This window comes from Macaca nemestrina, chromosome 12 (assembly GCF_043159975.1).
Source record: "Macaca nemestrina isolate mMacNem1 chromosome 12, mMacNem.hap1, whole genome shotgun sequence".
NCBI lineage: Eukaryota > Metazoa > Chordata > Mammalia > Primates > Cercopithecidae > Macaca > Macaca nemestrina.
Window position 1 is genome coordinate 4,348,482 of NC_092136.1, and position 25,638 is coordinate 4,374,119.

At 44.8% G+C, this 25,638-nt stretch overlaps 1 protein-coding gene across 16 annotated transcripts in view; it reads right to left on the minus strand.

The window, feature by feature from the left end:
• The window catches only part of LOC105469735 (PTPRF interacting protein alpha 1), a 121,356-nt gene that overhangs the window by 61,158 nt on the left and 34,560 nt on the right, over window positions 1–25,638 (minus strand). For all 16 annotated transcript variants that reach the window (XM_011721212.3, XM_011721206.3, XM_011721202.3 and 13 more), the window contains exons 3-7: window positions 5,293–5,394; window positions 4,785–4,949; window positions 3,888–3,962; window positions 3,098–3,199; window positions 2,640–2,861 (exon numbers count right to left, since the gene is read on the minus strand). In XM_011721212.3, the coding sequence (XP_011719514.2) occupies window positions 2,640–2,861; window positions 3,098–3,199; window positions 3,888–3,962; window positions 4,785–4,949; window positions 5,293–5,394 (666 nt within the window). The remainder of the gene's footprint in view (window positions 1–2,639; window positions 2,862–3,097; window positions 3,200–3,887; window positions 3,963–4,784; window positions 4,950–5,292; window positions 5,395–25,638) is intronic.

Consider the following 25,638-nt stretch of genomic DNA (forward strand, 5'->3'; position numbering starts at 1 on the left):
CCTGTCTCAAAAAAAAAAAAAAAAAAAAATAGTGTCCTCAAAATTAAATTGAAGACGACGTCAATTTTCTCAAATGTGAATGAAAATGTAACTACCTCAAATATCATATTCACCTATACGATTAACAAAGACTTGTCTCTCTTAATACTATGTCTAGCCACTCAGTTGACCAAGTTTTCCCATTTCTACATAATATTATAAAAATATATACACTCAAATATCTAAATATTTTTCAAGGAGGTGAAAGTGACCTCAAAGAAGACGCAGTCTATGTCTGCCTCACGCTACAAATGGTCTTACACAGGACAGGGTGTGGCCTCTCTCAATGGATACAGTAGTGAGATACAAGTCTCACTTTCTAGGATAAGGGTTAGATGAAATCTCATACAATTACAAGATTCAGGCATATTGACAAATGGAAACAGAAGTACAAGTTCAATTTAATTGGACGCAACTACCTGAAGTCTACAAGATGATTACTAAACAGTATCAAACACTTAAGGCTAGGACCAGAACTTTTTGCTTGTGAAATACCTGTCCTCCACCCCCAGAATTCACTATTTTCAAGTTGTTCCCTATTTATAAAATGACTAAGGTTAGCAAAGTGATAACTATTAAAAGTGACTACTAAAAGTCATAGGGGAAAAAAGCTCAACATCACTGATTAGAGAAATGCAAATCAAAACCACAATGACACAAGATCTCACACCAGTCAGAAAGGCTATTATGGAAAAGTCAATAACAGATGCTGGTGAGGTTGTGGAGAGAAAGGAATGTTTTCCTACTGTTGGTGGGAGTGTAAATTAGTTCAACCATTGTGGAAGGCAGTGTGGAGATTCCTCAAAGACCTAAAGATGGAAATACCAACCCAGAAATCTCATTACTGGGTATATACCCAAAGGAATATAAATCGTTCTATTATATAGACACATGTATGTGTATGTTCACTGTAGCACTATTCACAATAGCAAAGACATGGAATCAACCTAAATGCCCATCAATAGTGGACTGGATCAGGAAAATGTGGTACATATACAACATGGAATACTATGAAGCCATAAAACAGAATGAGATCATGTCCTTTGCAGAGACATGGATGGAGCTGGCGGCCACTATCTTTAGCAAACACAGGAACAGAAAAACAACATACCTCATGTTCTCACTTATAAGTGGGAGCTAAATGATGAGAACACAGGGACGCACAGCGGGGAACAACACACACTGGAGGGTAGGAGGAAGAAGAGGATCAGGAAAAATAACGAATGGGTACTAGGCTTGGTACCTGGATGATGAAATAATCTGTACAACAAACCCCCAGGACACAAGTTTACCTACGTAACAGACCTAAGCATGTACCCCAAACTTAAAAGTTAAAATAAAAAATAAAAAATAAAAGTGATAGGTCTTAAAAGAATTTCAAAATTCTCAGCATGTTAATCTCTGCCACATAATCTTCCGCTATAGCCAAAGAATAGAACCTAGCAGGTGACACAGCACACACACATGCTCTTCCTGTGGCGAATTCCTACATGAAATTACTCATGCCAAACTATCACACTGAAAAGCAGACGTTCCACGGTTGAGGCGCCTGACAAGGGACAAAGCGCAGGTTAGAAAGTGACAGGAAGGGCACCTGAGAAAGAACTCAGCCTCACTGTTCCATGATCAAATAGTTTCTCATAGTGATAATGGCAGAAATACTTGTCAGCAATGAGTATACTGCGACATATTTTTACTATACGATCCTGATGACCCACGTAGAAGCAAATTCCACTCTTGATTATTTGTCTGACCATCAATATTCAATGCCACGAGTTCCTTGAAGGAGCAGGTCAGAAAACGAGAAGACCGCCAGCAACGCCCCTTCCCACAGTTAAAAGACTATAGTCACATCGCCCTACGTGAACTAGCACAGCCAGGATCAACGTCTGCTTGCTGAACATAAGAACAAATTAAGACAGCCTAGAAATTGCACAGATGAAGAATCTACAAACAAGGACATTAAAGAATATCAAAGCGGCCGGGCGCGGTGGCTCAAGCCTGTAATCCCAGCACTTTGGGAGGCCGAGATGGGCGGATCACGAGGTCAGGAGATCGAGAGACGATCCCGGCTAACACGGTGAAACCCCGTCTCTACTAAAAAATACAAAAAAATAGCCGGGCGAGGTGGCGGGCGCCTGTAGTCCCAGCTACTCGGGAGGCTGAGGCAGGAGAATGGCGTAAACCCGGGAGGCGGAGCTTACAGTGAGCTGAGATCCGGCCACTGCACTCCAGCCTGGGTGACAGAGCGAGACTCCGTCTCAAAAAAAAAAAAAAAAAAAAAAAAAAAAAAAAAAAGAATATCAAAGCAGCACAGGTAGGAGGGGCTGGTGTGGCGTCCACTCCATGGCCACATCAGTCAGTGGTACTAGTTCTCCTCTATTTTGAAGCGCTCAGGGACAGGAGATTTCACAACAAAAATGGGGAGGTATCTTATCGCAGTTTCACAGCACTCTTTCTTTTTCAATATAACTTATATAATAATCCAACGGTTGAAAGTAATTGGGAGAGCAAGGGACAAAAGGAGAAAAAAAATCATTAAATAAAACCTCCCAAACATTCAACTTCATGACAAGCCTGTAATTTTTGTTATTGCTCACTTCACGGACATCTCGTTGCAATTTTGTGTTCATTTCTTCAGATTTGATGAGATCTTTTCTAGCAGTGTCCAGATCCTCTTCCAGCTCTGACACGTGACTGGAGAGGGAAGCCAGGCGTTCTTTCATTTGGCTCTGTTCCCTTGACTGCTTACTTATGATTTCTTGGAGCTCAATTACTTTAGCAAGGTCTTCCTCATGGCTTAAAGAACCATCAGAAGATCTCTGATAGGGGGAAAAAAAAAAACACCCTAAATACCCTTGTTTGGTGAGCTATAAAATAAAAATACTTCCAGGAAACAGCTAAAATCAAAACTGACTTATGCAATCTGTCGGATTACACAATTTTCATGACCACTTCAGCTCTAAGCCGGCACTTTAGCAACCATTTTCCACATAACCCGACACATGCTGTGGACAAATGAAATCAAACAGAATGAAGAGAAAGCCTACAGACTTGCCTTTCCATTCGTGCTTGGTGTATTTTCTTGTTCGTGGTTTATGTCCAGCACTCCATCTGTTAGTGTTTTTTTCTGACTATTCTGTTCTTTAAGAATCATTAGCTGAAACCAAAAAATTGAATATGAGTGTAAAATACCTTACGTAAGAGAAATAAGTAAAGATAGCAAAACTCCTTTTGGAAAAACACAACTATAAACTGCTTAATATAGTATAAAAGAGAAAGCATATGGCAATGCTATCCAATCCGAAAATAACCAGATCATTAAAGACGGAATTTATTATCCACTGGCCAAATGAGTCCTTAGGTAACCATAGTTTTCTAGTCCTTAAAATGACCCAGATAGGTTGGTCCTCAATCAGGAAGATGAATAACATGTGATACACACAACTACAGTCTTTATACTTCTTTTACTTTTTTTTTTTTTTTTTTTTGAGACAAGAGTCTCGCTCTGTCGCCCAGGCTGGAGTGCAGTGGCGCAATCTCAGCTCACTGCAACCTCCACCTCCTGGGCTCAAGCGATTCTCATGTCTCAGCCTCCTGAGTAGCTGGGACTAAAGGAACATGCCACCACTCCTGGCTAATTTTGTATTTTTAGTAGAGATGGTGTTTCACCATGTTGGTCAGGCTGGTCTCGAACTCCTGACATCAGGTGATCCACCCGCCTTGGCCTCCCAAAGTGCTGGGATGACAGGCGTGAGCCACTGCGCCTGGCCTTATGCTTCTTTTAATAATTAAGGGATAAAAATAAAAACCTCCCAGTTCAACTGATGATGAAGTCTCAAGCTTACCTCTTTGTGTGTGGCACCTAATTCCTCTTCTAACAAACTACATCTTTCAAGTGCTACTCGTAATCGCTCTCTCACCTGAAAATAAAAGGGGTTGAGTTTGTGTGTATGTGTGTAAACTGTTTATTTTATTCTTAATACATAGTTAAGTGTAATATATACACTTAATGTATATATTAGTGTAATATAACATAAAATACCATTAATGTCTGTCCTTGATCTTAGTGTCACGAAAACTTGTTAATGGCTCTAAGTTTGAGAAAAACAAATCTTCCCCTGAAATACTAGGTTGTTGCAAAAGTAATTGCAGGGTTTGCCATTAAAAGTAATAGCAAAGCCTGGCCGGGCGCGGTGGCTCAAGCCTGTAATCCCAGCACTTTGGGAGGCCGAGATGGGCGGATCACGAGGCCAGGAGATCGAGAGACGATCCCGGCTAACACGGTGAAACCCCGTCTCTACTAAAAAAAATACAAAAAAACTAGCCGGGCGAGGTGGCGGGCACCTGTAGTCCCAGCTACTCGGGAGGCTGAGGCAGGAGAACGGCGTAAACCCGGGAGGCGGAGCTTGCAGTGAGCTGAGATCCGGCCACTGCACTCCAGCCTGGATGACAGAGCAAGACTCTGTCTCAAAAAAAAAAAAAAAAAAAAAAAGTAATAGCAAAGCCCACAATTACTTTTGCAACAACCTAATACTACCCAATCTGTAACAGCAAATCAATATATATTGGTAATTTTAAGACATTTATGCCAATTAGTACTTTTTAAACCTACAAAACCCTGTTTTCTTAGAGAAGTTATTTCCAAGAGTTCAAGAAGCTTCAAAAAATAAAAGTTACACCAACATTTGCGAAGCTGGCCTAACGGTATGTGCACAAACCAAGACTTATGTGGCTGATGGCACCTTTTCATCCAGAGCTTTGTGGTGTTCAAATAAGGACTTCAGTGCTTTCAGCACTTCCACTTCGCTGGACACGCCTGCTGGGGACTGCGCTTGTCTCTTCACCACGGTCATCCTAAGAGACCGCTCATGCCTGGAGACGAGGCATTCCAAATGCTCTAACAGCAGCTGAAATAAAAGGCCAAAATAAAGACTCGTTAAAGAGCACTTTTAATTTCATGATTGAATCTGGGGCAAATAATTCCTTTACAGACTCATGCTACAATGAAGTCCCTTCAATTCAGCAGAAAGACAAATTCCCCTCAATTGTATTAAAATATCATCACTTCTCATCACAAATTTCAAGTCATTAATGTGTGATCATGCTGACTAATCACAGTCTGCTCAGTGGGAAAAGGTATGAAAAGTGTTTCAGGCCGGACAGAGTGGGTCGTCCTTTTGTTTTGAGACAGCACCCCTCCTTCTGACAGTGGCTCCAGGGGCAGACGGTGAACAGAAAGGTCACACTCACCCTGGTGTTATTCCTTTCTGCTTTCAGTTCAGCAATTTCTTCTTCCCTTTCAAGAAGCTGTTCCCTGCATACATTGAGTTCCTTAGTAAGTGCCGCAAACTCCTAGAAAATCACAAAACAAAATTAAATAAATAAGAAAGACCCTCTGAAGAAAGCCTTTCATCAAGGCTTCACAGTCCTCGCACAAAGGCAATCTCATTGCAAGTTATGGGGAAGAGATCTCTGTGATCCTCCAGAGAAAGAGGGTGTCAAGGGACTGGCCTAAGACCACAGACTCCCTAACAAATCACAACACTGACAGACCATCTGACTTTCTTCCATCCCTGGGCCCTGGCACAAGGACGGCAGGCAAAGAAGGGGAATCCAAGTCCACCTTCTCAGCAGCCAGAGAAGTCCAACACATTTTCCTGAACAGCATCCTGGTGTGAACTGAATGAAGACATTTTTAAATGACTCACAGACATGTGATCTGGAGTTGCTGGAGAGAGAGGAAAGAAGGCCTAGAAGGCCACCACCCCTGTCCTAGCCTCCTTATCTTCCTTTTTCTTTCTGAGACAGGGCCTCACTGTGTCACCCAGGCAAGAGTGCATGGTGTGACCACGGCTCACTACAGCTTTGACCTCCCGAGCTCAAGTGATCCTCCTGCCTCAGCCTCCCAAGTAGCTGAGACGACAGGCTTGAGCCACCGTGCCCAGCCTCTCTTCTAAAGTAATATTTCTTCTGCAAGAATCCCTACTGTGGGGAATCAACTTCCAGCATGACAGCACAAGAAACTCCACTGACCTGCTTGCTCCCAAGGAAAACAGGTGAACCCTGTAAGAAAACAACTATTCAAAGACGCTGGAGATCATTCTAAGGGTTCATAGCAAACAATCGAAAATTCAGTAAGAAAGGCCAGAGTCTGTTGCATTTGAACCAAGACTGCTCCCTGCCTCCCCTTTCCAGGCCAGTGAGGCAGCAACTCCATTCCAGACTGCTATAGCTGACGACGCGGTGCTCTCTTCCCCGCTCCACCACGCCCCAGCTATGTGCTGCTGCTGCCACATCCTGGCTAGTGCAGTCTTGGGCGGGGGCCTTCCTACCTCTGTCCAGCCTCCACTCTGGAATGGAGGCTCAACTTTGAGTGTGGCGGGCTAATACCAGGGGTCCTGATCAGCTGTGCCCTGGCTCTGGGACACAGTGGTTGCAGGGCTGGAGTGACAAGCTGAGAGGGCCCTGGCTGCTACCATAAGACCAGGGGCGTCATTCAGGGAGAAACGAGTTTGGTGATGTTTAAACAAACCTGAGGGCACTCTTTAAACCTAAGAGCAGTGGAGGCAACTGGAGGTGTGGGTTTAATGGAGACACAGACTGGACTGCGGCTGGGTAGTCTGCAGGGAGAGCTGGAGAATGCTTGCTGCAGGAGCCCTCCAGGGTGGGAACAAATCTCCTAAAATGACTTCAGAAACTGTTTTTAGAATTAGCCACAATTTCACTGAATTGGTTCCTAATTATCCCACGGCATTGCTGAAGACAACAGAAACATTTGTGGGGCTCAAAACTGAGTGTGGTCAGAGAGAGTGGAAGAGAGCAGCAGGGTGACTGTGGACACACCCAAAGCTGCACCTGGCTGGGGAGTAACAGCAGAGGCTGAACACGGCAGGGGTGGGGAGGGGACACAAGCACATTTCACTACATGAATCTAGCATTCACTGAACTGGTGAAGCTGGCAAGTTTTATGTTAGTATAGTTTGTTGCAATTAAATATATATATAAATATTATAAATATATTACACTGTGAGTTTTGGAGACAAGGCTGCTCCTAAGACCATAACATTAGCTAAAGAACATGAATATCTCTTCAATTCAGGAGTTTTTTTTTTTGTTTTTTTTGAGACGGAGTCTCGCTCCGTCTCCCAGGCCGGAGTGCAGGGGTGCAATCTTGGCTCACTGCAAGCTCCGCCTCCCAAATTCACGCCATTCTCCTGCCTCAGCCTCCTGACTAGCTGGGACTACAGGCGCCTGCCACCAGGCCCAGCTAATTCTTTGTATTTTTAGTAGAGGTGGGGTTTCACTGTGTTAGCCAGGATGGTCTCGATCTCCTGACCTCGTGATCCGTCCACCTCGGCCTCCCAAAGTGCTGGGATTACAAGCGCGAGCCACTGCGCCCGGCCCAAATCAGTATTTCAATGCATACTTGCAAACACAAAGAAATTTCAACAATACTAATAAAGATCACCCAAATGTGTCTTAAAACCTGATAAGGATCCTGTCAAGTGTTGAAACCTCTTCAGAGATCGAACGGAGCATTCAGAAGCGGGCTCCTGGGCTTGGCAGCATGAGGGAGGAGGGTGGGGATAGGCCGCTGAGCAGATGGGTCTCCTGGAAGTGGGCTCCTCGGCTGGGTGGTGTGCAGGAGGCGGGTGGAGATAGGCCGCTAAGCAAACCGGTCTCCTGTCCACGTCCTCCCATCAAGTTTGTTTTCCTTGTCTTAAGTTTCAGAGATTTCTTTTTTATGTGCCAATATTAATCATATCAAATGCCCTGATTTACATCTTCTCTGATAATTAACTCTAGCTGACTGTCAGATCATCTAATGCCTAACTTTAATGAAACAGTGTCATCTTATGAAGGGGTTTGTACATGAGAAAAGATTATTCCTCTTGCAGGCAAAAAGCAAACAGACTCAAACTAGCTTCAGTTAAAAAGCCATTATTAGGCCAGGCACGGTGGCTCACGCCTGTAATCCCAACACTTTGGGAGGCTGAGGTGGGCAGATCACCTGAGGTTGGAAGTTCGAGACCAGTTTGACCAACACAGAAAAACCCCGTCTCTACTAAAAATACAAAATTAGATGGAAGTGGTAGTGCATGCCTGTAATCCCAGCTACTCAGGACACTGAGACAGGAGAATCGCTTGAACCCAGGAGACAGAGGTTCTGGTGGGCCGAGATCGTACCATTGCACTTCAGCCTGGGCAACAAGAGCGAAACTCCGTCTCAAAAAAATAAATAAATAAATAAATAGCCATTATTGTGGCACATAACTGTCAAGTCAAAGTAAAGAGTTGCCTCCAGGCTTGCCTGAATACAGGACCTTGAATTTTATCACTGTGCCCCTCCACCTTGTCCCTGTAGTCTGGGTCAATTTTGTGAAGTAACTGCCAATCCACTAATTTTATCTTTGACTATGTCCAGTACAGAGTCTATCATCCTGGCTCATATCCTTTTCATTTACTAGATTTCAAGTTCTTCTTCCTTTTTTTCTTCCTTTATTTTTGGGTCACATCTTCTTGCTCTTGTTTCCTTTTGGAAAATTTCTTGTTTTCATGGATGCTAATTTATGTTTTTAAGCATCTTAAACATACTTATTTTGACAGTTTTTGCCAGACTGTCTGTCCTTAAATTTCCGATGCAGTAAATGCACAGCTCTGTAAGGCATCAACTCTGTGAGGATGTGTATTAGAGTATAGAGGAATTGGGGTCTCAGGCTCATCGTGGTAGAAAGTTTGATGTTGGGTTTCAGGCTCATGGTGACAGAAGGTTTTCTGTTGCTGGCGTTCTCCTCCCTGTCTAGTGGCTCAGTCCATTCAGGCTGCTATAACAAACTCCCATTACCTGAGTGGCTTAAAACAATAAAAATTCATTTTTCACAGTTCTCAAGGCTGGAAGTTCAAGAGCAAGGCATCAGCAGATTCGGTGTCTGGTGAGGGCCCAACTGCCAGCTTCTGTGACCTCACAAGACAGAAGGGACCAGGGATCTCTATGGGATCTCTTCTAAGCACATTATTCCATTCACAAGGAGTCCACCCTGATGACCTAATCCCCTCCCAAGGGCTCTACCTTCTAATACAGTGAAACTAGAGAGTGGGATTTGAGCACGTGACTTTGGCAGAGCGGGGGACACAAAAGTATTCAGCCCATAGCACTAGTGTTCTGTGGTTGCCCTCCGAGCCTTCCAAGGCCTCAGTCCAGAACTAGGTTTTCTGTGGTGATGCAGGATTCTGTCACGTGGTTATGTCACTGACAGTGCAGACCCTGGCAGAGAATCATGGAACAGCAGGACTCATCCCAGGCCTTGCGTTCTACCTTCCTAGGACCACAACTGCCAATAGAGCCCCAATCTCTATAGCAGAGAATTGCCTTAGATGGGAAATCGTATCTAACTCCAGCTTCAAAAACTATCTAAGGCCAGGCATGGTGGCTCTCGCCTGTAATCCCAGCACTTTGGGAAGCCAAGGTTGGAGGACTGCTTGAGCCCAGGAGTTCAAGACCAGCTTGGGCAACATAGTGAGACCCCATCTCTACAAAACATAAAAAATGAGCACACACCATGCGTAGACCCAGTAGCATAGACCCGGCTACTCAGGAGGCTGAGACAGGAGGACTGCTTGAGCCCAGCAGGTTGACGCTGCAGTGAGCTGTGAGCGTACCACTGTACTACAGCCCAGGTGACGAGACCCTGTCTCAAAAAAAAAAAAAAAAAAGCTACATCTAGTTCTAATTCCACTGAACACTTTAGTCCCTGTTACCCTTACCCTTGTAAAAACCCTAGGTTCCTACTGACACTGCCTGCTTCGAGCTTGCAGCTCAGTGGCCAGCGAAATCTAGTCAATTCATGCTGACCATGCTAGGTTTCTCGTCTGTTTGTGTACTGAAGGGTATTTCTCTTGCTTCGAGGGCTGGCTATGCTTTTGGGTTTATTTCTCTACTTAAATTGTACCTTTTCACTGCTGTGTTTGGAGGGGAGATGCATCAAAGCACAAGTGAGTGCTTCCACCTCGATCGGACGTTACAGTTCATTCAAGAAATAGTGCATATCGGCCGGGCGCGGTGGCTCAAGCCTGTAATCCCAGCACTTTGGGAGGCCGAGACGGGCGGATCACGAGGTCAGGAGATCGAGACCATCCTGGCTAACACGGTGAAACCCCGTCTCTACTAAAAAAATACAAAAAACTAGCCGGGCGAGGTGACGGGCGCCTGTAGTCCCAGCTACTTGGGAGGCTGAGGCAGGAGAATGGCGTAAACCCGGGAGGCGGAGCTTGCAGTGAGCTGAGATCCGGCCACTGTACTCCAGCTCCGGCGACAAAAAAAAAAAAAAAAAAAAAGGAAATAGTGTATATCTCGTCCAGACTGGCCGCTGCAGCAACAGAGAAACAAGGCCTGTCCACTCCTCAGGATGCTTTAAAGAACAGACAGACAAGCTGGTAGGAACCTCAGAGCAGCAAGTGCTCTGGGTGAGAAGTGCCCAGGATACTGCAGGATCTGAACAGAAGCCATCCATGATGGGAAGTGGGAGTGCTTCTCGGAAGGTTTGCTGAAGGACACAGCACTTGAATTGAGCTGAATTCGGAACAAGCTGTAGAGCCAGTGAGAGCCTCTTTCACAAAAGCAGGAAAGTATCTGATAAGCGAGGGCTTCAGCAGGGCTGGGGCACGGGCAGTGTGTACGGAGGAAGCAGGTGAGGTCAGAAGTGGGCAGCCCTTCAGAGACCACAGCACACAGCACGGAACCTGGATTTCATGTTGAAGGCTACAGAAATTGCCTTATCTACAGACTTTGAGGACCCTGAACAGAAAATGGGGCAAAACTGGTAAAGTCTCAGTCAATCATTAGCATAAGGGATGTGCTCGAAATGGGTTTGTTGGAGCAATGAAAGGTCGCTGGGTGAGTTCACTGCAATAATCCCAGGGAAAAACGAGGGTCTGAACTAAGATTAGTATTAGAGAAAAGAAGGAGCCTAAGTAAGAATTCTCATGAGCTGTGCCCTTCACCAGTTTTCAAAGGATTCCCCTGGATGCTGTGTTCAGAACAGCCTGTGAGAAGACGAGGCCGGAAGCGCGGAGATGGGTAAGGAATGACTGCAATTACGCAGTAGACCAGGGTGGGAGCACTGCAGGTGGTGAGAAGCAGGGACTCCGGACCTGTTCACCGCAGAGCCAGCAGGAGTTCCTGGCAGGTCAAAGGTCACAGAGAAAGAAAGGCCCGAGGATGCCTGGAGGGAGCAAGTGAATGATGGAGTCGTTGGTTCCTGAGAACAGAGTGCCTACGGGAAGAGTATGGTTCGAAGGGAAGATGTCAAAGTTTGGGTTTGGACGTGCTAAATTTGAGGTGGTTATTAGACAATCGAGCGCAATTCACAGTCTGAAGTTCTTGGGTGTGTTGCAGAGACTGCAAATGGGGATAATCATTTTGTTCCATGCATTCAGTGAGGCCCTGGGTGGAGGATGAGAAGAGATAGGGATCAAGCCCCCACAGTCTCATTGAGGGGCATCAGCAAAAGAGGGTAGGAGCAACCAGAGAGGAGGAGGAAAACCAGGAAACCCTTCAAGATCTTTGAAGATCCTTATTTCCAGGAGGATGATCAACTGTATTCACTGATGCTGGTGGATCAAATGAGCCGGCTGATGCTCGCTGGCTGGACTTGCTGGAAGGAGATCAATGGTGACTGTGACAGCTGCAGCATGCTGCAGTGGCGAGTCAAAACTCGCACTAGACGGAGTTCAAAGAGAATGGGAAGAGTGGAAGTAAAGCAGGGAGTACAGAAAATTCTTCCAAGGAACTCTGCAGTAAAGGGGAAGGAAAACAGTGCAGTGGCTGGAGAAGATATGAGGTCAAGGAAGACCTTTGCAGGATGAGACAGACATCTGCATAGTGAGGGCAAGAATCCAGGGGGGAGGTGGGAACTGATAAGACTCCAACGGAAAGCAGGTAAGTCCAGCGACTAAGAGGAGAGGCTGACATTTTCTGAGGCACACAGATCACCCGCAGTAAAGGGAAAGAGGGCAGACTACATGGGGTGCAGATCCACAGATGAGGTGGGCGTTGGTGGAAGTTCTTTTCTGATTTCTTCCAATTTCACAGAGAAAAAACAAACACAATGTCATCATTCTGCATCTGCGTTTGGGGAAGACAGGAGGGGAGAAGGTATGAAATGGCATCTAGAGGAGAGGATGGGTAGAAGAAAGAGGGCAGGATGTGCTAACAGGGATGCTGGCGGCAGTCAGGGCCTCTGCGGGTCAGTGGAGGTGAATGGGCATGGAGAACAGACTGAATGGGGTGGTTTCTGCCAGGTAAGCGCAATGAAGTAGAAGAGGCAAGGGAGCTGAAAGGCTGGCAGGGCTGGGAGGGTAATAATGGACCAGAAGAGGAGATGCAGGATCCTGACAAGGTGGCAGGGTCCCAGGACTGTCAGTCCCAGGAAGGTGGAATATCGGCATTTTATTTTTAAAGTCTATTATGAACAAATTTCGTCACCTTTAAATAAAAGACCTAGTCAGAGCCTAAGTCCTCATAACCAGGAGGACCTGGAAGTGGAGGAAGAGCACTTCACAACTCAGATGGTGCAAGAACCATGCAGCCTGAGTTACTGCTACACATCCCGCACAGACCAACCCTCCAGAAACAGGAAGGCTCCCACCTGGCCCCACCTTCACTCCCACACAAACCCCCAGCACGCTGTCACTCTTTCAGCACCAGCAGCAAGCCTTTTTCTCTTTCATACAGTTTCCCTAACGTTTTCCTAAGAGCCCCAAACTATCTTCATTCAATTTCCAGATTTTAGATTTGCCTCTAAAACCGAAGAGAATACAGATAATTCCTATTATTTTGCTTAAATGTAAGTATTCCCAATATATTCAACTACCAAAACTATTCTGTGGTATACTACTGTGGCTACAGTAGAAAACAAATTTATAGACGTTGATGATTATTCTACTCAAAGAAAAAACCTTTCTCTCTGCTCAGAAGAATCCAACAACTGAAAATATATCAAAGCAAATTTAAACTTAGGAGTTTAGGTAAACATTAGACAGGAAATTCCAAAGTTTAAGATCTCAAAAGCATGTTCCTATGTGCACTGCTTGTCTTATTATTGCAGAAAAAAAAGGTAGGAACCCCAAATATGTGCAATAAATGATCTACCTTATTACATCACAGGAATCTAATTGTCAGTGTACATTTTTTCCTATTTAGGAAAAAAAAGTTAAGTTTATGTCAAATATACCACTAGTTTAAAGTAACATTCTATTTAATAATTAAAGTGTCAAGTATTTTCTGAAACAGAATAGATGCAATAATTACTGGAATATTTTCATTTAAAATATAAGCCAGAAGAATGCCAATATGTATTTCTATCTGACATTATCTAGGATTGAGAAGACAGAAAATAACACTAAAATCAGTTAAAGAACTTAGTTTCACATAATGCCTGATAATGCCGATGTTTATCATTTCTGGACAAAAGGTTTAGATCTGGATAATAGGTTCATATTATATAGACCAGACCTTATTACTCAAAAGCCACAATCAGGTCAATTTCAAGTTAAGTCCTATGGATCAGATGTGACGTTTATTGCCAAAAGCGATCCACCTTTTCTCTTCCTGTCATTCCGACGGCTCAAGGTAGCCCCCATCACCAGTGGGAAAGGGGTAGCAGAGGCTCATGGTCCCCACCCTCACAGGGGTGCCTGGGCCCTGCCCCTTACCCTTTCCTCTTCCCGTTTTCTTTACTTGGCCATAACATGTTACAATTCCACATCTCTTATTCTCTATAATCTCCTTCAATAGCTCTGCTTTGCTTTTTAATTACTTTTCATTATGTCACTAACCTTTTGCTGAAAATGAAATAAAACTTCACTCAGTGGAATATTATTCAGCCATAAAAAGGAAGGGAAATTGGCAGGGCACAGTGGCACACGGTGGCTCATGCCCGCAATCCCAGCACATTGGGAGGCCAAAACAGGCAGATTACTTGAGGCAAGGAGTTCAAGACCAGCCTGGCCAAAATGGTAAAACCTCATCTCTACTAAAAATACAAAACTTAGCCAGGCATGGTGGTGCATGCCTTAATTCCAGCTATTTGGGAGGCTGAGGCATGAGAATCACTTGAACCTGGGAGGCAGAGGCTGCAGTGAGCCAAGATTGCGCCATTGCACTCCAGCCTGGGCAACGAGAGCGAAACTCCGTCTCAAAAATAAATAAATACATAAAAATTTTTTAAAAAGGAAGGAAATTCTGACACATAATACAATACGGGTGAACCTTGCGGATGCTGGGCTGAGTGAAATAAGCCAGTCACGAAAAGGGAGAATACTGTAGGATTCCACTTATATGAGGTCTCTAGAGCAGTCAAACTCAGAGAGACAGAAAACAGAATGGTAGGTGTTTGGACAATGCTGGGTGGGGAGGGTGAGACAGGGAGTTGGTGTTTAATGGGGATGGAGTTTCAGTTTGGGAAGATGAGAAAGTTCTGGAAATGCATGGTGGTAATGGTTGCACAACAATGTGATTATACTTAATGCCATGAACTGGGCACTTAAAAATGGTTAAGATGTAATTTTTACCTTACATGTATTTTACCACAAAAAAAAAAAAAAAAAAAAAAAAAAAAAACCCAGAAAAAAAGAACTTCACAGGAGGCAAAGCCTGTGTCTTCTCAGTCGAAGAGAGGTCTAATAAACGGACACAAGGACCTGAGAAACCGGCATGCAGAGCTCACACTGTGATCTTCAGGCAGTAGAAGCTACTCGCCTCAGTCTAGGTTTAAAAGTATGTCAAATTTGAAATAAAGAAAATTGGAAGTTTATATATTAAAATGAATGAGCAAATCATGTTTTGAAACTCTGGTGCCATGATTAAAAGTATGCTAATAAACATCTATATCTATCTGCCCATCAGTCCACAGATAAGATGGAAGGGTGGACCACTCCTAGTGATAGAAGGGGGACAGGAGGACACTAGAAAAGAAGACCACAAACTTCACACTTTTATAAATTTTATGAAAATTTGGTCTCATCATCTCACTGAATTCTAACCATGAATTCAAAGCCACTGTGACTGAAGTAGCACTGGCTTTTCAATCACCGGACATTATCTGCATGTAACAGATTACACAAACATTTTAAGGTTCCACTGTATCTGATATGGCTGTGAACCCACCCAAAGTCTCACCTTGAATTATAACCCCCTAATCCCCATGGGTCAAGGGCAGGACCAGGTGGAGGTAATTGGATCATGAGGGCGGTTCCCTCATGTGCTGTTCTCGTGATAGTGAATGAGTCTCACGAGATCTGATGACTTTATAAGAGTCTAGCATTTCCCCTGCTCGCATGCACTCCGTCCTGCCGCCAGGTGAAAGAGGGACCTGCTCATCCTTTGCCTTCCCCCATGACTGTAACTTTCCTGAGGCCTCCCCAGCCATGTGGAACGGCGAGTCAATTAATCCTTTCCTTTATGAATTACCCAGTCTTGGCATTTCTTCATGGCAGTGTGAGAACGGACTAATACAGTATCTTATTCATTTTCCCTGTCAGTTTCTCTTTAAGAAATACATACTGAAAAAACGTATGCCCATACTTAGTATTTAGTGACCAAATAAATACTGAGTTAAAAAAACACAGTATAGAACCGCATTTCCGTATGATCCTACTTGGTTAAAAGCAAGCACATGCTTGTATTTTTCAAGTATACATAAGATAAAATCTAGAAAGAAACACACCAAGCTGCTGATGCTGCTTACCCACTATGGTTGGGAATGAGGGTTGGAAGTAAGATAATTTACTTTTTTTTGTTTTGATTTTTAAGTCTGTATTGCTTAGCATTAAAAACAAAAAAGATCAGTCCTCCTTTCTCTTTTTGTCTTTCTAAACAATGCTAAACCCAAGGACATGATCAGAATACACGGTGTCCACATGGACACGTAACTTGTTCAGAAACATTTCTCCAGCCTGCATCCGTCGGTCCTCAGTTCTGTTTCCTGCCCCCTTACTCACCACTGCAACTGTCTCCAGCGCCTGCTGCTTGCATGGCACTCACCACCTCTCCTCTGCTAAACCCAAAGGCCAGCTCCAGTCCTCACCTACTGGGTAGCCTCTGACTGTTCACCCCCAACTATTCACCTCACCCGGTTTCCTCTCTGACTAGTCACAGAACGCTGCTGCTCCCGGGGTTCCACATTCCAGGTCTGCTGCTCACCCCATGCAGTGTGCCTGCCTGATCCAGCCTGTGTCCACGGCTTCAATCACCTACTCCAGGCAAATGCCCAACTGCCCTTTTTAAAATTTCTATTTGAGACAGGGCCTCACTCTCTCACCCAGGCTGGAGTGCAGTGGGGCAATCATGGCTCACTGAAACCTCGACTTCCTAGGCTCAGGTGATTCTCCTGCCTCAGTCTCCCAATTATCTGGGACCACAGGCACGCGCCACCATGCCCAGATAATTTTCTGGAGAGATGGGGGTTTGTCATGTTGTCCAGGCTGGCCTCCAACTCCTGGGCTCAAGTGATCCTCCTGCCTCCACATCCCAAAGTGCTGAGATTACAGGCAAGTTATCTTGGAGGTTCAAAAACCTTTCTCCACACTGAGCTCATCATCTTCTTCCTGCCCCAATTCCCAACTCCTCATAAGCCTTCACTCAGTGGACATCAGCATCCAGTTGTCAAAGTCAGACACTGAGACATCACATCGCCTCCTCCTCCACAGTAACCACTTGCTGAGGACCCCTAATTCGCCCTCACACACATATCTTCTAGAACTGCCCACTCCTCTACCTCCTCACCCCAGCTTCCTTTATCCAGGCCACTGTGTCTCCATAGTCTACTACAAAAGCTGCCTAACTCATCCCTGCCTCTAATCTTTCTCCACTCCGATCCATTCTCTATGTTTTCCAAAACAAATCAGACTCTGTGACTTTCCTGCTGAAAATCCTTCAGTAACTTCCCATTGCCCTTAAGGTCAAGCCCAAAGCTCCCCTAATAACTTCTAACCCAAATGAGAAGTCATAACACACACTTCTGTTGCACTATCTGCCAGACATTGTTCTAAGCACTTAACACGGATTGCCTCATCCAGTCCCTGAAACTCTATCAGGAGCACACAGAAGAGAGGTCAGAGTGGCAGCTCCAGAAGTCAGCTCTGCCCATTCTGACTCCTACTTCTCACTCCTCACCTCATGCCTCATAGCACATCAGTCACAAAGCAATCTATAGCTCCCTCAACATGCCGTCTGTTCCTCTGCTGGCCCTCCACACTACGGCTGTTCCTGCTGATCTCGGAATCTGCTGCCTTTCCCTGACCAGCTCCCACTTACCTGATGTTCACAGCTTGAGGCCATTTCCTGCAGGGGCCTCCTCCGCTTCCCACGTGGACACAGACAGGTCCCCTTGCGAGGTGGTCACACCCACCCCCAGCCCCAGCATTCCTCACTTCCCGGCTGCATGTCCAGCTGTCTTCCCCACTCTACTCTGAAAAGCAGAAGCCTGCACATGTGGCAACATTCTGGGCACCCAGGAGAAACCCAGTCAATGTCCACAGTCCAGGTGATGGCAATGGGACCAAAGGCACACCCATTCACAAAACCAGAATGCTGCCTATCAGGAAAAACAATGCACTGCACACCTGGGCTCTCGCATCAGCAAAGCACGCAGACTCCACGGTGTTGAGGTGGCACGGGCATGACGGGCAGTACAGACTGGCTGCACAGTAACCACCTCTGCAGCTGATTCGAATACAGACTCCTGGGCCTCACCCTGCTGAATCAACACTCCTGTCGGGGGAACCCAGAAGTACATATTTTTTAAATACTAATTCGCTAGCCAGGCACTGTGGCTCATGCCTGTAATCCCAGCACTTTGGGAGGCTTAGGTGGGAGGATCATTTGAAGCCAGGAGTTCGAGACCAACCCAAGCAACATGGTGAAACCAGGTCCCAACCAAAAATACAAAAATGATCCAGTTGTGGTGGTGCACACCTGTAGTCCCAGCTACTTTGGGGGCTGACGTGGGAGGCTCCCACTTGAGCCCAGGAAGTTGAGGATGTAGTGAGCCATGATCACACTACTGCATACCAGCCTAGGCAACAGTGCAAGATCCTGTCTCCAAACAAAACACAAAACACAAAACAAAATGCTAATTCACGGCCAGGAGTGGTGGCTCATGCTTGTAATCCCTGCACTTTGAGAAGCTGAGCCGGGCAGGATCACTTGAGCCCAGGATTTCGAGCAGCCTGGGCAACATGGTGAAACCCCAACTCTAAAAAGGAAATACAGAAAATAGCCAGGCATGGTGGTGCATGCCTGTAGCCCTTGCTGCTCGGGAGGCTGAGGTGTGGGGACTGCTTGAGTCCAGGAGGTTGAGGCCGCAGTGAGCTATGTCTACACCACTCTACTCCAGCGTGACAAGGTGAACCCTGTCTCAAAAAAAAAAAAAAAAAAAAAAAAAAGCTAATTCACTGTCTTTCCATGTTTGAAAAGAACTGACCCTTCCAACCTCAAACACGTCACTTAAGTTATTATTCCCCTTGGTTTATGTATCTACAAAATGTGTGCAAAGATAGCTACATTCTACCCATGGTCCACAACCGTAACAATCAAATGAGAAAACCATCAAACGTGCCATTCAACTGAAAGGCAGTATCGCCACCAGCCCTCTAACCCAGGAGAGTGGCTCGACAGGTGTCCCGCAGCCCCTTCCACATTAACACCTCCTCTCTGTCTGCCCCTCAAATGCAAATCCTTGGCTTGTGATGCATTGGTTGATTTTTGCCACATGGCTAAAATGAAGTTACTTAATACCTCAACTGTTAACTCAGTTCTCAGCAGTACTGTTAACAGTTTGAAGAAAGCAGGTATATGCATTCCGACACATAAAGTGGAAAATGATCATACATGCCCCCATCACTGTCAGTCTATTGACAACCTTCTGGATTTCTAGCCTGCCCTGCACCTGCCTTTTTTTTTTTTTTTTTTGAGATGGAGTTTCGCACTTGCTGTCCGGGTTGGGGTGCAGTGGTGCAATCTCAGTTCACCACAACCTCCGCCTTCCAACTTCAAGCAATTCTCCTGCCTCAGCCTCCTGAGTACCTGGGATTACAGACATGCACCACCACACCTGGCTAATTTTGTATTTTTAGTAGAGATGGGGTTTCTCCATGTTGGTCAGGCTGGTCTCGAACTCCTGACCTCAGATTAACCGCCCACCTCGGCCTCCCAAAGCCTTTATCTTTGCTAACAAAAATCCTCCAAGAATGTCCACATTCTCTGCCTCTGCTTCCTGGGTGCTCACGGCTTGCCTTCCTGCCTTCACTGCTCACAAACTGCTTCCAAGGGTGAACAACCTTGAGCGCCCCTAAGAACCAGTGTGTCCTCGGCCTCTCTGCTCTCCCGATACTGGGTCCTTGGCTTGTGGGTGGACGGCTAACAGCACTTGACCCTCAGACCTGGTCCTGTCTTCCAGAACTTGTTCAGTCTCTGTTAAATGACAAGGAGCCCACCACTACCAACTGCAGCTTGAACTTAACAAAAACAGAATGTGGTTTTCATTTGGAAGAGAAAAAGAGGAAAAAGGCCCTTAGTGCTTTTATTTTATTTTATTTTTTTGAGACAGAGTCTTGCTGTGTCACCCAGGCTGGAGTGCAGTGGTGTGATCTCGGCTCACTGCAAGCTCCACCTCCTGGGTTCACGCCATTCTCCTGCCTCAGCCTCCTGAGTAGCTGGGACTACAGGTGCCCACCACCATGCCCTGCTAAATTTTTTGTATTTTTAGTAGAGACGGGGTTTCACTGTGTTAGCCAGGATGGTCTAGATCTCCTGACCTTGTGATCCGCCTGCCTCGGCCTCCCAAAGTGCTGGGATAACAGGTGTGAGCCACCGTGCCCGGCCAAAAGCCCTTGGTGCTTTTTAAAAAGTACAAGGGGCCGGGTGTGATGGCTCATGCCTGTAATCCCAGAACGTTGGGAGGCTGATGCGGGTAGATCACGAGGTCAAGAGATGGAAACCATTCTGGCCAACATGGTGAAACCCTGTCTCTACTAAAAATACAAAAATTAACTGGGCATGGTGGCACACACTTGTAGTCCCAGCTACTTGGGAGGCTGAGGCAAGAGAATCACTTGAACCTGGGAGGCGGAGGTTGCACTGTGCCGAAATCACCCCACTGCACTCCAGCCTGGCGATAAAGGGAGACTCCGTCTCAAAAAAAAGAAAAAGTACATGGATGAAGAGGTTAAAAATTCACTGTGCCGGCCGGGCGCGGTGGCTCAAGCCTGTAATCCCAGCACTTTGGGAGGCCGAGACGGGCGGATCACGAGGTCAGGAGATCGAGACCATCCTGGCTAACACAGTGAAACCCCGTCTCTACTAAAAATACAAAAACTTAGCCGGGCGAGGTGGCGGGCGCCTGTAGTCCCAGCTACTCGGGAGGCTGAGGCAGGAGAATGGCGTGAACCCGGGAGGCGGAGCTTGCAGTGAGCTGAGATCCGGCCACTGCACTCCAGCCTGGGTGACAGAGCGAGACTCCGTCTCAAAAAAAAAAAAAAAAAAATTCACTGTGCCTCTCTCTTCACTTCTGGCTTAGCAACTGAGGAGGGTGCATTTGTGCGTTTCTAAATGTTAAATCAGTATCACTGAAGGCCAAACGTGGGACACCTTAATTCAAGATGTGGTTTCTTCACCAGCTAAAGTGGCATTGTCAGCCACTTTATAATGAACACAATTTATAATCCATCTGGTCTGTCAGCTCTGAAACTGTATTATCCTTGACAATTTAACTTGTTTTTTGTTTTCACTCTGAAGGGAGCTGCATTACTTCATAGTAACTGAAACACTGATGTGAATTTCCACTCAAAAAACTTATGACCATACTGCTCTTATGTTTTAAAACTTTTGTCAAGATAAAAGTCACATAAAATTCTCAATCCCAACCATTTTAAGAGTACAATTCAGTGGTTTTTAGCATATTCACAATGTTGTGCTACCATTACCACTATCTAATACAGCACATTTTCGTCAGCCCCCCCAAAAAACCCCATAGCTATCAGTAATCATCACCAACCCTCCCTCCCCACTCCACCCTAGGCACCCACCAATCTGCTTTCTGTGTCTGTGGATCTGCCTGTTCTGGACATTTCACAGGAATGGAATCATACACTCTGTGGCCTTTTGTACCTGGCTTCTTTCACTTGGCATAGTATTTTCAAGGTCATATATGTTGTAGCGTATGGTAGCTCCACTCCTTTTTATTCCTTTCTCTTTTTTGGAAAACTTATTTTTTTGGCAAAACTGGGATTTTCTCATGGGAGTTTCTAAGTTTTGCTTCCTGTACTTTTATCATTCTGCTAAGAGCAAACCAAACTATTTTTGGTTGTTTTTAGCATTTCAATACTTAAACACATACAATTCCATAGAATAAACAAGCAAGACAATTAAAAATATTAGCAGCCAGGCCGGGCGCGGTGGCTCACGCCTGTAATCCCAGCACTTTGGGAGGCCGAGGCGGGCGGATCACAAGGTCAGGAGATCGAGACCACGGTGAAACCCCGTCTCTACTAAAAATACAAAAAATTAGCCAGGCGCGGTTGTGGGCGCCTGTAGTCCCAGCTACCCGGGAGGCTGAGGCAGGAGAATGGCGTGAACCCGGGAGGCGGAGCTTGCAGTGAGCCGAGATCGCGCCACTGCACTCCAGCCTGGGCGACAGAGCGAGACTCCGTCTCAAAAAAAAAAAAATTAGCAGCCAGGCACAGTGGCTCATGCCTATAAACTCAGCACTGTGGGAGGTCAAGGCAGGCGGATCACCTGAGGTCAGGAGTTCGAGACCAGCCTGACCGACATGGAGAAACCCCCGTCTCTACTAAAAATACAAATTAGCTGGGCATGGTGGCGCATGCCTATAATCCCAGCTACTCAGGAGGCTGAGGCAGGAGAATCGCTTGAACTCGAGAGGCATAGGCTGCGGTCGGCTGAGATCGCGCCATTGCACTCCAGCCTGGTCAACACGGCGAGACTCCGTTTCAAAAAAAAAAAAAAAATTTTTTTAATGTTAGCATGAATGTTTCAAAACAACCTGAAATATTACTGAGAATGTATATTTCATATACTTCAGAATTCAAGTATACATTAGTAAAAAAAGCCAAAGAAAAAACATTCTAATTAACATGTTTAAACTTAGCCTGAGGGGAGGGGCAGAACCAAACCAATAAAATAAAAATAAATAAAGGGCAGAAACCCTTGATTCTAATAGAAATGAAAGCCTTCTACAATCACCTTTTTATTCTTATATTTGTTTACCTCTTCAAGAGTCTCGCCCTGTCACCCAGACTGAAGTGAAGTGGCACAATCATAGCTCCCTGCAGCCTCCAACTCCTAGGATCAGCCTCCCAAGTAGCTAGGGCTACAGATGTGCACCACAGTGCCCAAGTCATTTGTTTGTTTGTTTGTTTTTTAAGAGATGTGATGTTGCCCAGACTGGTCTTGAACTCCTGGCCTCAAGCGAACCTCCCACCTTGACCTCCCAAAATGCTGGGATTATAGGGGTGAGCCACTGTGCCCAGCCTCTGCAATCAATTTTTTAAAAAGAATATTCGCTTACAAGAGTTTCGGATAAATTTAAAACACTAGAAAATAACATTAACATACGACATCCAGTTTATATAGTATTTTTCGAAGTTCCCAACAGAGCAAGTATGTGACTTTTGGCACTGATCATGCTTACAGGAATACAAAATATTTTTCAATTTCAAATATCTAATAGACCTATGCACGTGCCAAAAAATTACTGCATCATAAACTGTCTTCAAAGCATGAAATCAGAAAACGCCTGTTTGAACTTGATAGTCTAAAGCCATCAATGACCAGACACAGTGGCTAATGCCTGTAATCCCAGCACTTTAGGAGGCTGAGGCAAGTGGATCACCTGAGGTCAGGAGTCCAAGACCAGCCTGACCAACATGAAGAAACCCCATCTCTACTAAAAATACAAAATTAGCCAGGCATGGTAGCACATGCCTGTAATCCCAGCTACTCAGGAGGCTGAGGCAGGAGAATCGCTTGAACCCAGGAGGCGGAGGTTGCGGTGAGCCGAGATCGCGCCATTGCACTGCAGCCTGGGCAACAGGAGGAAAACTCTGTCTCAAAATAAATAAATAAATAAATAATAAAGCCATCACTAAGGTCAGTGTATAACCCGTATTTCTAAATACATTTTGGCCCCAACAAGGTTTAATAACAGTGGTAGCAGCAGCAAAGGAAAGGAGCTTAGGACAGAGCTTTTTTATTTGCTTTTAGAGACAAGTCTTGCTCTGTTGCCCAGGCCAGAGTGCAGTGCTGTAACCATGGCTCACTGCAGCCCTGAACACCCATACTCAACCAATCCTCCCACTTCAGCCTCCTAAGAGCTGGGACCACAGGTGCACACCATCATGCCCAGTTAATTTTTAAAATTTTTTTTGTAGAGATAAGGTCTGTCTATGTTGCCCAGGCTGGTCTTGAACTCCTGGCTCAAGGGATCCTCCTGCCATGGCTTCCCAAAGTGCTGGGATTACAGGGGCTATCACACCCAGCCTAATAGACCTTTTTATTTCTTTTTTTTTTACACACACCTTTAGAAAAAGTACTAAATTTTTTTTGAATCAGTAATAAAGGTGTATATAGAGAAATCTCCCTTTCAGCCTTGTTCACTCTTCCACACAGTAGGTAATAAACTTGTGCCTTTCCTGTTTATCTAGAGATGTTTTTTAATGCATATATAGGCAAATATATTCCTTCGTCCTTGCTTTTCTTCAGTTAAGGATATTTCCATATCAGCTCATAACATCCTCCTCCCTTTTTACAGCTTCCTGGCATACATAGAATATGAATCATAATTTAACTGTTCACCTACTGATGAGGTTTACGTTCCTGCTTCCAATCTTTTGCTATTACAAATAATATGCAATGAATAACCTTGTACATGCATCATTCTATACCTGTGCAAAGTATATCAGTAAGATAAAATCTTAGAATTTCTGGGTCAAAGGGAATTTGTAATTTAAAAGATACTGCTAAATTATCCCCAGTAGGCCAGCAACATAATAAAATGCTTGTTTCCTTGTGGCCTTACCATCCTGGTGTGTTATTAAACCTTGATGTTAATTTTCCCTTTTTTCAGATCCATTCTCCATTCCCCATTGCCTATCATACAGGAATCTCCAAAATCTTTTCATGTACTCGACTGGGTGTGTGCCTGGCCATCTGCTGGGTGAGGTGGGAAGCATATGTTTTCTGTGGTGCCTTGTTGCTCCTCCGAGTCTGACATGACCCAGGGAATGATTCTGACATTTCATTGGAAACAAAGAAGGCTTAGGGTTTTTTTTGTGAGATTATAATACTTCCTCATTGTCTCCAGGTGACAATCTATAATACGAATGGCATGTTATCTCTAACTTCATTATTTACCTTTTCTCTTATTACATATAAATGACTGGTCTACTTTTACCTATCCTAACACATTTTTATCCAGCAGAGTCACCTCTTCCTTCGTGTTCCTATATTCTTCTTTGCAGTAGCTTCTGACAATCTTCTCTTAAAGCCAAACATTGGTCATCAGAAAGTACACACATCGGGCCTGTTGTCTTCTAGCGTTGTCATGCCCAAGCATTTATACAATGAAACATTTTACTGTAAACTAATTTCCTCTTATTTATTTTACATTACAATTGAGACACTGTATTGATTTTTCTAAAATTATGTGCTTAGGTAAGGTTTTTTTAGGAATGTCATTTTATGATAAAAATTGTACTTTAAAATACTATTAAAAGGAGACGCCAGATTGCTCTAAGCTATCCACCTAGAAATGAACCTGCTGTGTCAAAGGGTTATGTACTTTAACTATCAATGTTTCTAATGTTATAAATTACAGTGTATTTCATCAATGTGTTACTGCTTGTCATTCCTCTATGTTTACAATTTACAGTAAGAGATATTTTTATGCCTTAACAACAACAACAAAAATTAAAGATCGCAAGTAATCCATTTCCCCACTGGCAATTCAGATTGCTTCGCAGGTAAGCGCATGTGCGTGCGCATATGTTTACTCCAAAAGAAAAAGGTCACTTTGCACCACTTTGGCCCAAAAGGCCATTTTCTAGTCCCACAGTACCACCACGCAAAATGAGGGCTGCCTTACTATTCCTAAAAACAAAACATTACTTGAAAACTAATCCATTTATTTTGTTCAAATGTCAGCACAATTTCTCCTTTTTTAATGTTGCTTTTTTAAACCTCCCCATGGCAATAAGGGGTAGATTAAAATACCCTATTACTTAACAGTATAAATAACCATAAACTTATCACTAGTTACCTTGATATTCAAATTATTGCTTTTATTTAAACATTACATGTATCCTAACATATGCCCAAATATAAGCCAATTTTTTTTTTGAGAGAGTCTTGCTCTGTCGCCCAGGCTGGAGTGCAGTGGCGCATCTCGGCTCACTGCAAGCTCCACCTCCCGGGTTCACACCATTCTCCTGCCTCAGCCTCCCAAGTAGCTGGGACTACTGGTGCCCGCCACCACACCCAGCTAATTTTCTGTATTTTTAGTAGAGATGGGGTTTCACCAT